Below are 16,445 nucleotides of genomic sequence, written 5' to 3'. Positions count from 1 at the left end.
TAAATATAGCAACTTCTGATCAGTCCACATCAATTTCAGGCTTATGCCACATTCACACTGGGCGCGACGCAAGCGACAGCAGCGACAGGTTGCCATGTAAACCCTATGGAAGGACACATTTTGGCGCACGACGTGATGGACGCGAATGAAGCAACGCAAGTGAAGCGATTTTGGGCGATTGCCGCGTTTGTGGCGCGATATTGCATTGCGTCATGTCACGTTGCCCTCCTCCCCAAGTTGAAAAATCTGAACTTTTTTGTCTTGTCGTGCCGCGATGACCAGTCAGGGACTGAATATGTAGTGACATGGAGATGTCTGGAGTGTGACTGAGGATGTGAACATGCCCTGTCTCTGATAGCCAGCCTATGAGCAGGACTTACAGTAGTGTTCAGAATAATAGTAGTGCTATGTGACTAAAAAGATTAATCCAGGTTTTGAGTATATTTCTTATTGTTACATGGGAAACAAGGTACCAGTAGATTCAGTAGATTCTCACAAATCCAACAAGACCAAGCATTCATGATATGCACACTCTTAAGGCTATGAAATTGGGCGCTTTCTAAAAAAAGTAGAAAGGGGGTGTTCACAATAATAGTAGCATCTGCTGTTGACGCTACAAACTCAAAACTATTATGTTCAAACTGCTTTTTTAGCAATCCTGTGAATCACTAAACTAGTATTTAGTTGTATAACCACAGTTTTTCATGATTTCTTCACATCTGTGAGGCATTAATTTTGTTGGTTTGGAACCAAGATTTTCCCCGTTTACTAGTGTGCTTGGGGTCATTGTCTTGTTGAAACACCCATTTCAAGGGCATGGCCTCTTCAGCATAAGGCAACATGAGCTCTTCAAGTATTTTGACATATCCAAACTGATCCATGATACCTGGTATGTGATATATAGGCCCAACACCATAGTAGGAGAAACACGCCCATATCATGATGCTTGCACCACCATGCTTCACTGTCTTCACTGTGAACTGTGGCTTGAATTCAGAGTTTGGAGGTCGTCTCACAAACTGTCTGCGGCCCTTGGACCTAAAAAGAACAATTTTACGCTAATCAGTCCTCAAAATATTCCTCCATTTCTCTTTAGGCCAGTTGATGTGTTCTTTGGCAAATTGTAACCTCTTCTGCACGTCTTTTATTTAACAGGGGGACTTTGCGGGGATTCTTGCAAATAAATTAGCTTCACACAGGCGTCTTCTAACTGTCACAGCACTTACAGGTAACTCCAGACTGTCTTTGATCATCCTGGAGCTGATCAGTGGGTCAGCCTTTGCCATTCTGGTTATTCTTCTATCCATTTTGATGATTGTTTTCCATTTTCATCCACGCGTCTCTGGTTTTGTGTCCATTTTAAAGCATTGGAGATCATTGTAGATGAACAGCCTATAATTTTTTGCACCTGTGTATACGTTTTCCCCCCTCCAATCATCTTTTTAATCAAACTACGCTGTTCTTCTGAACAATGTCTTGAACATCCCATTTTCCTCAGGCTTTCAAAGAGAAAAGCATGTTCAACAGGTGCTGGCTTCATCCTTACATAGGGGACACCTGATTCACACCTGCTTGTTCCACAAAATTGGCGAACTCACTGACTGAATGCCACACTACTATTATTGTGAACACCCCCTTTTCTACTTTTTTTTTTTACTAATAGCCCAATTTTATAGCCTTAAGAGTGTGCATATCATGAATGCTTGGTCTTGTTGGATTTGTGAGAATCTACTGAATCTATTGGTACCTTGTTTCCCATGTATTTATTCTGAACACTACTGTACGTCTCTTTTGTCCTTTATTTCACAATTATGACAGCGTTTTTGGAGCGAGCAGCAACCCCGCAGCAGGGGGAGCAAAGGTTTTATTTATTTATTTTTTTTACGTGCGCGCGCGAGCGAATCGTCCATTAAGATTATTTTACTTAACTAAATGATGACTGCTTTCTAAATACAATTATGACAAGAGTTTTTTGGGGAAGAGCGAGGAGCAGCCCCACAGCAAGCAGCGGAGGTTTTTTTTTTTTTGTTTTGTGGTTACATGCGCACGTGAGCGAATCGTCCATGAAGATTATTTTATTAATTAACTACACAGATGTATAATAAAACAAATGGTGACTGGTTTATCAACATAATTATGACAGAGTTTTTCGGGGAAGAGCGATGAGCAGCCCCACAGCAAGCATCGGAGTTTTTTTTTTTTTAATTGTTTACATGTGCGCGCGTGAACGGGACAGGAGCCTCAAACTGGGTCCTGCAGAGGCGGAAGGGCCGCTGAAAGCGGCCGTCATCCAGACGCAGCTCCTGCAGCAAATAATGATACTCCCCGAATTGGGAGCTTTCCACAACTCACTCCGTGTGATCAAGGTCCATCATGTTAACTTGACTGACAACCGGAGCCAGCGAGCGGAATGGAAGCTTCTCCTATTTGATGACGCACTGGGGCGAATTTTCGCAGCAAAAGCAGAGCGACACGACACACGATGGTGGCGCATCTGTCGTCACGCGACCGAAGCGAATTTGTGAAGTCTGGTCGCGCCCGGTGTGAATGCGGCATTAAAATAATGTACAGATTCAAGCCCCGCCCATTTGTGGTTAAACCACGCCCACTTCCGGTTTAGGCCCCGTCCACTCCGAATACAGATACAGAAATTTAGATGGTTGAACAGATACAGATAGTGGTGTACTCGCTCATCCCTATTGTAGCAACCATTTATTCATTCAAAAGTGCAGAAAAAACAGGGTTTTTTTGGGGACATGTGCAGAAGTGATGCTTTATTAACCATTTTTATGATACAGTAGAGGTGCACATCTGTGTCTTGATGCATGATCATGACGGTCAGGAACAGTGATTCCATATACAGAATACAATGATTTGCAAATCCTCTTCAACCTATATTCAATTGAATACACCACAAAGACAAGATATTTAATGTTCAAACTCATAAACTTTATTGTTTTTGTGCAAATATTTGCTCTTTTTGAAATGGATGCCTGCAACACATTTCAAAAAAGCTGGGACAGTGGTATGTTTACCACTGTGTTACATCACCTTTCCTTCTAACAACACTCATTAAGCATTTGGGAACTGAGGACACTAATTGTTGAAGCTTTGTAGGTGGAATTCTTTCCCATTCTTGCTTGATGTCCGAATTCAGTTGTTCAGCATTCTTCGTTGTCGTATTTTGCGCTTCATAATGCGCCACACATTTTCAATGGGCGACAGGTCTGGACTGCAGGCAGGCCAGTCTAGTACCCGCACTCTTTTACAATGAAGCTACACTGTTGTAACATGTGCAGAATGTGGCTTGGCATTGTCTTGCTGAAATAAGCAGGGACGTCCCTGAAAAAGACTTTGTTTGGATGGCAGCATGTGTTGCTCCAAAACCTGGATGTACCGTTCAGCATTAATGGTGCCATCACAGATGTGTAAGTTGCCCATGCCGTGGGTACCAACACACCCCCATACCATCATAGATGCTAGCTTTTGAACTCTGCGCTAGTAGCAATCCCAATGCTCTTTTTCCTCTTTTGTCCGGAGGACACGACATCCATGATTTCCAAAAACAATTTGAAATGTGGACTCATCAGACCACAGCACACTTTTCCACTTTGCGTCTGTCCATTTCAAATGAGCTCGGGCCCAGAGAAGGCGGCGGTGTTTCTAGATGCTGTTGATGTATGGCTTTCGCTTTACATGGTAGAGTTTTAACTTGCACCTGTAGATGTAGCGATGAACTGTTAACTGACAATGGTTTCAGGGGAGGTGATGGTCTAGTGGTTAAGACGTTGGGCTTGAGACCAGAAGATCCTCAGTTTAAATCCCAGCCTGACTAGAAAATCACTAAGGGCCCTTGGGCAAGGTCTTTAATCCCCTATTGGTGTGTAGTGAGCGCCTTGTATGGCAGCACCCTCACATCGGAGTGAGTGTGAGGCATTATTTGTAAAGTGCTTTGAACGTCTGCAGATGGAAAAGCATGATATAAATGGAGTCCATTTAATTGTTTTCTGAAGTGTTCCTGAGCCCACGCAGTAAGATCCTTTACACAATGATGTCAGTTTTTAATGCAGTGCCACCTGATGGATCAAACGGCACGGGCATTCAGTATTGGTTTTTGGCCTTGCCGCTTACATGTAGAAAGTTCTCCACATTCTCTGAATCTTCTGATTATATTATGGACTGTAGATGGTGGAATCCCTAAATTCCTTGCAATTGAACGTTGAGAAACACTGTTCTTAAACTGTTGGACTATTTTTTTCACGCAGTTGTTCACAAAGTGGTGATCCTCGCCCCATCTTTGCTTGTGAATGGCTGCGCCATTTGGGGATGCTCCTTTTATACCCAATCATGACAGTCACCTGTTTAAAATTGGGTGTTCTTTGAGCATTCATCAACTTTCCCAGTCTTTTGTTGCCCCTGTCCATGCTTTTTTGAAATGTGTTGCAGGCATCCATTTCAAAATGAGCAAATATTTGCACAAAAACAATAAAGTTTATCAGTTTGAACATTAAATATCTTGTCTTTGTGGTGTATTCAATTGAATATAGGTTGAAGAGAATTTTCAAATCATTGTATTCTGTTTTTATTTACATTTCATACAGCGTCCCAACTTCACTGGATTGTACATTTTAACTGCATCTGCAGGAGGGCATGCATGTGCACATACCTTTGACCGTGTGTGATGCACATGCACGCTGACGTCCACAAGTTGGCTTGTAAATCACTCCAGAGGTGTTGTCAAGTTACAAAAACAGCATTTTCAGTTTAGAAGTGTTTATTTCTCTCTAGCTTTACATAATATATGAGAGTCATTTTAGATTTACACAGAAATGCAGCTATTTCAGTGCAGATTCCGCCATGTTGAATTAGCAGCCAGAGAGAGACCATTTTCAGTGGTGGGGGGTCCGAGCCAGACATCCCCAAAGTGCCACGCCCTGCAGCTGAGCTATTTCATGTTAGGGGGGGCCGGTAACAACTTCAAATTTATCAGTACGGACCACTTTCTCAGAAATAAGCAGTGACAGACATATTCAGTGGTAGGGGGTCCGAGCCAGACACCCTCAAAATACCATGTCAGTAACTTTTTTGTTTTTCATGAAATACACGACCAGTATGGATAGATTTTTTCTTTGCTCCAGCCCAACAATGGACATATTAACACATAACCCATCCAGTGAATCTCGCATGACCAATGCCAGAGGATGTTTTCAAGCCAGGGTCAATAGGCTTAGATAAATCACAAACATGTATACACCTGAATCTGCCTGGAATTTCCTGATTTCTTCAAAGCCCTAATTTTAGAAGCCACATATTGAAGCTCTCTAATCATCAAGGACACCAAATCCAGGTGCCATTGAGAATCTGAAGGAGTCTGCCACAAACATTCCATGACAGTTAGACCTGTTTTTAGGAGTCTTCTAGGTGGCCTAACACCAAACGTCCGTGGACTGCATAAGGGTGGTATTGACCGTAAGGTGACTTCGATGGCATCCGATGCCATTTTTAATGTCACGAGAGGAACAGTCTAACCATGAAAGCACACTGCTTTGGGATTAGGGATAGCTTCACTTACTGGATCCGACGTCATGCTGCAAATTTTGAACACGTCAGGGCACAGTATACAAGGTCTATTAGAAAAGAAACCGACAGTTTTATTTTTTTAAAAAACTATATGGATTTGAATCACGTGTGATTACATCAGCCAAGCTTGAACCCTCGTGCGCATGCGTGAGTTTTTTCACGCCTGTCGGTGACGTCTTTCGCCTGTGAGCACGCCTTGTGGAAGGAGTGGTCCAGCCCCCTCGTCGGATTTTCATTGTCTGAGAAGTTGCTGAGAGACTGGTGCTGTGCTTGATCAAAAATTTTTCAAGAACTGTGAGGCACATCCGAGTGGACACCATTCGAGAAATTCAGCTGGTTTTCGGTGTAAATTTTAACGGCTGATGAGAGATTTTAGATTGTTTCTATCGCTGTAAGGACTTCCAAAGGAGCGGGACGTAGTGCAGCGCTCCGAGGCGACGTCGTCATCCTGTTTCAAGCTGAAAACCTCCAAATTTAAGCCTCTGTTGACCCAGGACGTCGTGAGAGAACAGAGAACTTTCAGAAGAGGTCGGAATCAGCAGTTTATCCGGACATTCCACTGTTAAAGGAGATTTTTTAATAAAAGACGTGCAGACGGATTGGCGCGTTGGCTCGCATCTGGTGCGGCGCGCCCGCCACAGGAAAAACACCTTTGTGTTGATAACCATTTGTAAAATCCAGGCGGCTTTTGGTGGCTTTCAGTTGAGTGAGTATCTGAGAAATTGTTTAACAGCAAGGCATGTTCCAACTTGTCCTTAAGGCTTCCAACGGAGGTGTTTTTCCTGTGGCGGGCGCGCCGCACCGGCTGCGAGCCGACGCGCCAATCCGTCTGCACATCTTTCATTAAAAAAAAATCTCCTTTAACAGTGGAATGTCCAGATAAGCTGCTGATTCCGACCTCTTGTGAAAGTTCTCTCTTCTCTCACGACGTCCTGGGTCAACAGAGGCTTAAATTTGGAGGTTTTCAGCTTGAAACAGGATGACGACGTCGCCTTGGAGCGCTGCGCGACGTCCCGCTCTGTGGGAAGTCCTTACAGCGATAGAAACAATCCAAAATCTCTCATCAGCCGTTAAAATTTTCACCGAAAACCAGCTGAATTTCTCGAATGGTGTCCACTCGGATGTGCCTCACAGTTTTTTTAAAAATTTTGATGAAGCACAGCACCAGTGTCTCAGCAACTTCTCAGACAAAGGAATTCCGACGAGGGGGCTGGACCACTCCTTCCTTAAGGCGTGCTCACAGGCAAATGACGTCACCGACAGGCGTGAAAAAACTCTCGCATGCCCACGAGGGTTCAAGCTTGGCTGATGTAATCACACGTGATTCAAATCCATATGGTTTTTAAAAAAAATAATAAGGTCGGATACTTTTCTCACAGACCTCGTATGTTACAGCGAGGCGAAGGGTTGAGAGACAGAATTTGCTTATTCCGTGGAGCCGTGCGATCGCCAGGCACCAGATGGCATAAAGTTGAATCCAGGCCTTGCAACAGCATCTGTGTGGGATAATAATGACGCCAAAGTGGAAACTTTGGACGGAAAGTCAACCCTTCACACAACTGTTGGTCATACATATCAGAATGTTTTGCCAGACATGACAGGCCCAACTACAAGCGCAAGTGGCATTCAAGATGGAAGGAATGGATGACAATTTGTAGAAGCTCCACGTGACATTGCACCATTCAGACAACCCCTGAAGAAAGCAATGTTTGTATGCAGTAGTGATGTAACCAACAGTGATGAGACAAAGATCTAGCTGAAACCCTTCAACCTATACTGATTTTGGAGGCTCTAGGCCTGAAACACACCCCTTCATTCTGGCTTCATCAGCTTGTATGTACAGGATCCATTGCCAATACAGTGCATATGGTATATGGACCCAATATCAAGATCACCCACCAACAATGATGTTGTGAGGGAGACCATGGTCAGGACCATGAGCATTGCTGAGGAGACAGGGATACCGGGGGTGGTGACCTGTGACTTAGCTGTTGCTTTGAAGGCTTACTCAATTCAAAAAATCGAAAGGCCACTCTTCAACAGATTGTTGATAACGCTTGGTAACTTTCATCTAGAACTTGCATCTTCGGAGCAGTTGGTAACTTCATTTCAGGAAGCGGGATAGAATACATCTTGACAGAGGCAGACATACTGGCGGAGGGATCAACACTTGGCTTCATAAAAGGGAAGTTCTACAATAGGTGCAGTCATATCCACAAACTTCTCACAAACATTCTGGAGCAGAAGATGTACTAGCGATTTCTCTTAGAAGTGCCAACTGAAGAGTATAAGGGATTGCAGGAAGTGAAGAATGTCTCCACCAATCCCGCTGAGATGGAAGAAGGACACCTTGAAAATCCAGTCATCTTGGAACATCTGAGAAAGTTCGAGGACTTCTTTCTGTAGGTGCGCAACAGCACAATTTTGGGGAATATACATGTTCCTCATCAATCACATCCACAGGGAGTTGCAAAGATGCATGATGTGGATGGCTACATCAATGTCTTTCCTGCAGAGTTAGATGTGTTCTTTCCCCTACACCGTCCAAATTGTGCCAGATGGTGGACACTCTTCATTCAGTGATTGTTGACTGTGGACCCAGCCTTGTGAGACGTTCTTCAAAAAGGAGCTTTTTCTGTCCGCAGAACCTCAAAGAGTTAGAGCAGATCTGCAGTTGCTCTCTCTCTCTCGAGCAATCCATCAATAGGGATTCCGCATCAAGTATGAGGGGCGTTGTTTCTTTCCGGAACTCTGAACTCTGAAACTGCATTGCAACGTTGGTCAATCACAATGACACAGAGCTTTGGCTGTGACTGAACTTCAAGCACTCACCAGGCATTAAATTAGTGAAGAAGCAACTGCGCAATGCCCGGCCTTCACGCATCAGCAAGACCAAACGAAATCCCTCAGTGAGAAGATTGATGAGTCTTGCAATCCTTTTATGGTGGATGTTCCAGGAAGCTTAGTTAATGTTGCGACTTCGTTTTCTTTTCATCAAAGTTTGGCCATATTCATGTGACATTTACTCCTACTGGTGCAAAGGCCACAACTTTTGCAAGTTCTTGATATGCGATATTATGACAGTCTATGCGTGATCATCTGATTTACTTTCAGTGGTCCAATCAATTTCACCATTTTCAGTTTTGTTTCTTCAAAATATGGCTACATGGTCTACAGGGCTCTTGAAATGTGGTATGATGACGGACTGTGGATGATTTTCACCATTTTCGCCCAAATCTGTTACTTAAAAAGGTTCACATCTTCTAAAACATAATACCACTTTTCTCTGGGCCCCTCCCCAATCAGACCGGGAGTGACATGTTTAGCCGCATGTTCTCCCTGAATTGCTGGCTGTCTGAGTGGTGTCCAAAAAATGAGGTGGGCTTCATAGATAATTGGCAAAGCTTCTGGGGAAAACCTGGTCTTGTTAGGAGAGATGGCATCCACCCCACTTTGGATGGAGCAGCTCTCATTTCTAGAAATCTGGCCAATTTTCTTAAATCCTCCAAACCGTGACTATCCAGGATTGGGACCAGGAAGCAGAGTTGTAGTCTTACACACCTCTCTGCAGCTTCTCTCCCCCTGCCATCCCCTCATTACCCCATCCCCGTAGAGACGGTGCCTGCTCCCAGACCACCAATAACCAGCAAAAATCTATTTAAGCATAAAAATTCAAAAACAAAAAATAATATAGCACCTTCAATTGCACCACAGACTAAAACAGTTAAATGTGGTCTATTAAACATTAGATCTCTCTCTTCTAAGTCCCTGTTAGTAAATAATATAATTGATCAACATATTGATTTATTCTGCCTTACAGAAACCTGGTTACAGCAGGATGAATATGTTAGTTTAAATGAGTCAACACCCCCGAGTCACACTAACTGCCAGAATGCTCGTAGCACAGGCCGAGGTGGAGGATTAGCAGCAATCTTCCACTCCAGCTTATTAATTAATCAAAAACCCAGACAGAGCTTTAATTCATTTGAAAGCTTGTCTCTTAGTCTTGTCCATCCAAATTGGAAGTCCCAAAAACCAGTTTTATTTGTTGTTATCTATCGTCCACCTGGTCGTTACTGTGAGTTTCTCTGTGAATTTTCGGACCTTTTGTCTGACTTAGTGCTTAGCTCAGATAAGATAATTATAGTGGGCGATTTTAACATCCACACAGATGCGGAGAATGACAGCCTCAACACTGCATTTAATCTATTGTTAGACTCGACTGGCTTTGCTCAAAATGTAAATGAGTCCACCCACCACTTTAATCATACCTTAGATCTTGTTCTGACTTATGGTATGGAAATTGAAGACTTAATAGTATTCCCTGAAAAACCCCTTCTGTCTGATCATTTCTTAATAACATTTACATTTACTCTGATGGACTACCCAGCAGTGGGGAATAAGTTTCATTACAGTAGAAGTCTTTCAGAAAGCGCTGTAACTAGCTTTAAGGATATGATTCCTTCTTTATGTTCTCCAATGTCATATACCAACACAGGGCAGAGTAGCTACCTAAACTCTGTGAGTGAGATAGATTATCTCGTCAATAGTTTTATATCCTCATTGAGGACAACTTTGGATGCTGTAGCTCCTCTGAAAAAGAGAGCCTTAAATCAGAAGTGCCTGACTCCGTGGTATAACTCACAAACTCGCAGCTTAAAGCAGATAACCCGTAAGTTGGAGAGGAAATGGCGTCTCACTAATTTAGAAGATCTTCACTTAGCCTGGAAAAAGAGTCTGTTGCTCTATAAAAAAGCCCTCCGTAAAGCTAGGACATCTTACTACTCATCACTAATTGAAGAAAATAAGAACAACCCCAGGTTTCTTTTCAGCACTGTAGCCAGGCTGACAAAGAGTCAGGGCTCTATTGAGCCGAGTATTCCTTTAACTTTAACTAGTAATGACTTCATGACTTTCTTTGCTAATAAAATTTTAACTATTAGAGAAAAAATTACTCATAACCATCCCAAAGACCTATCGTTCTCTTTGGCTGCTTTCAGTGATGCCGGTATTTGGTTAGACTCTTTCTCTCCGATTATTCTGTTCTGACCCCATTCCTATTAGGCTGCTCAAGGAAGCCCTACCATTAATTAATGCTTCGATCTTAAATATGATCAATCTGTCTTTATTAGTTGGCTATGTACCACAGGCTTTTAAGGTGGCAGTAATTAAACCATTACTTAAAAAGCCATCACTTGACCCAGCTATCTTAGCTAATTATAGGCCAATCTCCAACCTTCCTTTTCTCTCAAAAATTCTTGAAAGGGTAGTTGTAAAACAACTAACTGATCATCTGCAGAGGAATGGTCTATTTGAAGAGTTTCAGTCAGGGTTTAGAATTCATCATAGTACAGAAACAGCATTAGTGAAGGTTACAAATGATCTTCTTATGACCTCAGACAGTGGACTCATCTCTGTGCTTGTTCTGTTAGACCTCAGTGCTGCTTTTGATACTGTTGACCATAAAATTTTATTACAGAGATTAGAGCATGCCATAGGTATTAAAGGCACTGCGCTGCGGTGGTTTGAATCATATTTATCTAATAGATTACAATTTGTTCATGTAAATGGGGAATCTTCTTCACAGACTAAGGTTAATTATGGAGTTCCACAAGGTTCTGTGCTAGGACCAATTTTATTCACTTTATACATGCTTCCCTTAGGCAGTATTATTAGACAGCATTGCTTAAATTTTCATTGTTACGCAGATGATACCCAGCTTTATCTATCCATGAAGCCAGAGGACACACACCAATTAGCTAAACTGCAGGATTGTCTTACAGACATAAAGACATGGATGACCTCTAATTTCCTGTTTTTAAACTCAGATAAAACTGAAGTTATTGTACTTGGCCCCACAAATCTTAGAAACATGGTGTCTAACCAGATCTTTACTCTGGATGGCATTACCCTGACCTCTAGTAATACTGTGAGAAATCTTGGGAGTCATTTTTGATCAGGGTATGTCATTCAATGCGCATATTAAACAAATATGTAGGACTGCTTTTTTGCATTTGCGCAATATCTCTAAAATTAGAAAGGTCTTGTCTCAGGGTGATGCTGAAAAACTAATTCATGCATTTATTTCCTCTAGGCTGGACTATTGTAATTCATTATTATCAGGTTGTCCTAAAAGTTCCCTGAAAAGCCTTCAGTTAATTCAAAATGCTGCAGCTAGAGTACTGACAGGGACTAGAAGGAGAGAGCATATCTCACCCATATTGGCCTCTCTTCATTGGCTTCCTGTTAATTCTAGAATAGAATTTAAAATTCTTCTTCTTACTTATAAGGTTTTGAATAATCAGGTCCCATCTTATCTTAGGGACCTCATAGTACCATATCACCCCAATAGAGCGCTTCGCTCTCAGACTGCAGGCTTACTTGTAGTTCCTAGGGTTTGTAAGAGTAGAATGGGAGGCAGAGCCTTCAGCTTTCAGGCTCCTCTCCTCTGGAACCAGCTCCCAATTTGGATCAGGGAGACAGACACCCTCTCTACTTTTAAGATTAGGCTTAAAACTTTCCTTTTTGCTAAAGCTTGTAGTTAGGGCTGGATCGGGTGACCATGAACCATCCCTTAGTTATGCTGCTATAGGCTGCTGGGGGGTTCCCATGATGCACTGAGTGTTTCTTTCTCTTCAACTAAACTTTGCTGTTTTTGCTCTTTTTGCCGTTTGAAAATTGGAAAAATTTGTACTTTTCACAGATTCACCCAGCATCTGATGCAATTGGATGTAGTTTGCTAAATGTCAAGCTGAAATGTCCCTCAAGATATAAATAGCTATAATAGCCAGTCATGGTCGGCATAGTGACAATAGGCAGAGCAATATTGTGAATATTTCGTTTTTTCCACATTTCTGAAATAGGTAACTAACTAAGACACACCATTGCCTAACAGTTCAAATGTACGACACATATTTATGAAATCTATAGAATCTGCTTGTTCTGTTGATATGTAATGTTAATTTATATGTAAAAACTGATCTCTCTGTATGCTGTGTCTAAAACTGGTGAAAGTGCAACAACTGCAGTAGCCACAACAACTGATTTTGGCCCTTTTCTAGCATAGTGTGTTTCCATGGCAACCAAACTGATTTTTTTTTTTTTTAATATACTGTAGGATGTGCCACTTCCCCTCAAATTAAGCTTGTGTGAAAAGTATAAGATCTACTGACCCCAACTTTCCACCCCATGGCTGATTTTCACAGTCAGCAGCTCTTAAAATAGGTCAAGGTTAGCCATCTTTGAATTTGACCAAGGTCTCTGTCCCAAGAATATTCCCTGTGAATTTGAAGGCCCTGGCAGTAATAGGACTGGACTTATGTTGAGCACAGACAGACAGACGGCCAGCCTTCGCAATACTCATTGGCCATATTTTTTATTGTCTCTTGGGTAATGATATTTAAAACATATTTAGGTTGTTCTTCAGTCTGTTGAATTTTCAGTGCGTCAGTAGTTTGTACACATCAGGATGAATGCCTCCTTAAACTGCACAGAAAACCCCACAAACGGATACAGTTGTGTTTTAAATGACTATTTGGCACAACTCCAGGTTAACCAGGGAACATCTGGCTGGATTTACAGGGAAAATGAAAGACCAGTGCCCCCTTGTGTTCAGCAGCAGGCATAAAATTCTTGTACATCTCCAAATCAAAAGGGCACACAAACAGTTGATCACGATAAATGCTGCATCTGTATGTAAAAACAAACAAACAAAAACCAAGTGAATTAATGGCTTCCCGGTTGGTTGGCACCTTTCAGGCCATGGTAACTGAGTGGACAGGTCCTAACACAGGCTGGCACAGGAGTAGTACTCTTGCCTGCCAACAAAAAAAGGTTTGAGGTTGTAAAATGTGGAGTTTTGCTGAAACGTATCCCAAGAATGCTATAAACAAAATATGCAAAAAAAAAAAAAAAAAGCAAACAACAAAGAATAAAGTTGTGCCGTAAATTTACTATTTACATTCATGTGGTGCTGCTTCTCAGCAGGAAAAAGAATAATAATAATAATAAAAGCTTCTGTATGTAGGTTTTAGATGCAGGGAAAATTGACGCCTATGAGCCGTACGCTCTCCTCCAAAATCCAAACGGCATCTTTTACAAGATGGTGCAGGAGACGGGCAAACAAGAGGCAGCCGCTCTGTTACAGGCAGCCAAACAGGTGAGTCAGCCGAAGTCTGCGGAATTAACAATACTTCCTATTGACTTAAAACAACAATGATAACCTTAATTAAAAAATAAATGTCTTTCCAGGCTCATGAGAGCAGAAGTCGTCCCAGCATGCTGAATGGACACGCAGAAACAGCAGAGGAGACTCTGGTGATCCATGACACCGCGCTGTGACGTAAGACCTCATCTGCTGCATCACCACAAAAACCCTCAAAGTGCCTCGGCTCACACCAATCACTGCCCCCCCCCACTGTTTTATTACATGAAATGAGAATTAAACATTAAGTTTTACAATTCTGCTGTTTGAAATCAAACTGTAGACAAACCTTGACATGATTAAATGAAAATACTTCATGTTGTAGTGTTGTATTTAAGATTAAAAAGCACTTTTTACTTTATTACCCAACAAATGATTTTTTTAAACATGATTCATATCCTGATAGGCAAGAACTGATTCAATTTTTAAGGTCAAAGTCAGGAAAAATCCCTACCTTTAACATTGAACAAATTTTTTCAAAAATTCATAACTGCCAAAAAAGATTGAATTTCTTTCATATTTGAGCGTGTTATGTAGGATGGTATCCTTTATCGACTGACAAAGTTTGATCCGGATCTGATCCAGATTACAGATTGTGGCCAATTAAATTTAACATTGAAAACCCCTTTTAATGTACATTTTACATTATATCTCAATCAAACGTGCCTCAAACACTCATATTTGAATGTGAGGTGCAGACTGGCACTATTACCTGAAAACGTTTGATCCAGATCTGATCCGGATGGTGGATTTTGTGGTCATTTAAATTTAACATTGAAACCCCATTTAATGTATATTTTACAATTTATCTTAATCAAACATGCCCCAATTACTCATATATTTGAATGTGAGGTGCAGACTGACACTCACTATCACCTGAAAAGGTTTGATCTGGACTGTGGATTTTGTGGACATTTTAATTTAATATTGAAAAGCCCATTTGTTGTACATTTTGCATTATATCTCAATCAAACGTGCCTCAAACACTCTCATTTGGGACAATGAAATGCAAAGTGACACTCTCAATGAATAGACTAAGTTTGATCCACATCTGATCCATACTGAGGATTTACTGGATATTTAACACTGAAAAGCCCTTTTGCTCAATATTTTGTATTATATTTTACAGATATGTGAATAATCAATATAATCCTCCTATGCCATCTGCTTCACCTGCATCACAAGTAATTATTTGTTTGAATTTGGTTATATTGCTGTTGTTGGGGATTTAGTTTGGCGTTCAACTATTCAGAGGGTTTGTATAATGTCAGGCATAACACCCCCCCCCCGGCTACAATGTTAAAAAAAAAAAAAAATTCACATCTACTTAAACAATCTACCCAGCTCAGTTATTGTCACATTAAGCATGTTGCTCAGACCTCACAGTGTCCAGATGCGCAACCAAGTCAATAGACCAAAAACGCCTCGGATTTCAAAGTGAGTAGTGTGTAATGCCGAAATTGTCCACTTAGCACACCACTCAGATTTCAAAATTGATTGAGAATGAGTGATATTCTTTAAATCTGAGGCACAAGTCTGAAAATAACACAGAATTTTTTTTACTCTATAGAGTAAAAGAGTTTTACTCTAGGCCATGTTTCCTGCCAGTTTATTTCTCTGAATGAAATTTTACTTTTGTTGCGATCAACTTGAGATCCGCCTATTTCAATAAATATTTTGTTGAAATTCACATCCTGAGCAGTCTTCAAAATTTACATCAACCTATGTCTGTATTCCGTCCAAGGTTCTGCCTTAATTTTTATACAACTATTGTAACCACTAAAATATAATAACTTTAGTTATATGGCTCTTTCAGGATAAATACATCTCAAAGTGCCTCACAATACTAATTTGACAAAAAAAAAAAAAAAAAAAAAAAACATTAAAAATGAAAATGCTTAAACACAAATCAAAACCAAATATACACAATATAACATTCAAAGTCCTTTGGGCTTCTTCCTTTTTCACTTGGGGTCACAGTAGATGGAAATCAGACGTGGAGCTGCGTGATGATTTATCATATATAACAAAAGCAGGAAAAACTGTTCCTCAGTTAATGAGCTGAACTATTCAGACCTCAGAGGACAGAACAAGATCTCCAGCAACTGTCTGTAAGTTGTCAGATAAGAATGGCAGTAAAGAACCCGTAACTGCTGCTGCTCAAAAAATATATTTGTCCATTTTGACTACAAGCTGCAGTTCCAAAAGCCACCTTTGGAGGGAGCTGAGAGCTCAAAAAGAAAAACACCAGGCATTTGCTGTTAACTGATCTTAAATTGGTTTGAAATGTAATAAACCAAAGGAGCACTTTGAACACAAAACAGACACAGTGTGATCCTGATGAGAACAATTGCAACCTCAGTCACTAAATCTTTGTTAGCAGGCAGCAAGGTAACGCTGTGAACCACTGATTGGACCTTTTCATAAAACTATTTATGGTGCATTTACTGCAACAACTGTTTTTCTATTGATTTCACCCCTCAAACGCAGCCAGCAGCCCACTCAATACAGTAAAAATCCCCTCAACAACGACCATTCTGCTGAAATTCCAAAGCGGGTTTTTTCCACAGAAGTTACCTCAAACAAAAACAAAGAAAAACAGCTCCCATTGACGAAACTCACACATCACGGAAAATAAATGTTTTACAGCAACATTACAGTA

At 41.2% G+C, this 16,445-nt stretch overlaps 1 protein-coding gene across 2 annotated transcripts in view; it reads left to right on the top strand.

Moving 5' to 3' along the window:
- The window catches only part of LOC117515689 (multidrug resistance-associated protein 4-like), a 216,465-nt gene extending 202,322 nt beyond the window's left edge, over window positions 1–14,143 (top strand). Inside the window, exons 30-31 of one of the 2 annotated variants that reach the window (XM_034176386.1) lie at window positions 13,607–13,738; window positions 13,831–14,143. In XM_034176386.1, coding sequence (XP_034032277.1) covers window positions 13,607–13,738; window positions 13,831–13,920 — 222 coding nt within the window. In that variant the 3' untranslated portion in view covers window positions 13,921–14,143. The remainder of the gene's footprint in view (window positions 1–13,606; window positions 13,739–13,830) is intronic. The other variant, XM_034176378.1, reaches the window with a different exon arrangement.
- The last annotated feature ends 2,302 nt before the right edge of the window (window positions 14,144–16,445 follow it).

This window comes from Thalassophryne amazonica, chromosome 1, assembly GCF_902500255.1.
Source record: "Thalassophryne amazonica chromosome 1, fThaAma1.1, whole genome shotgun sequence".
Classification (NCBI taxonomy): Eukaryota; Metazoa; Chordata; class Actinopteri; order Batrachoidiformes; family Batrachoididae; genus Thalassophryne; species Thalassophryne amazonica.
Note: the sequence above shows the minus strand (reverse complement) of the source record. Positions and strands in the feature narration are given on the sequence as shown.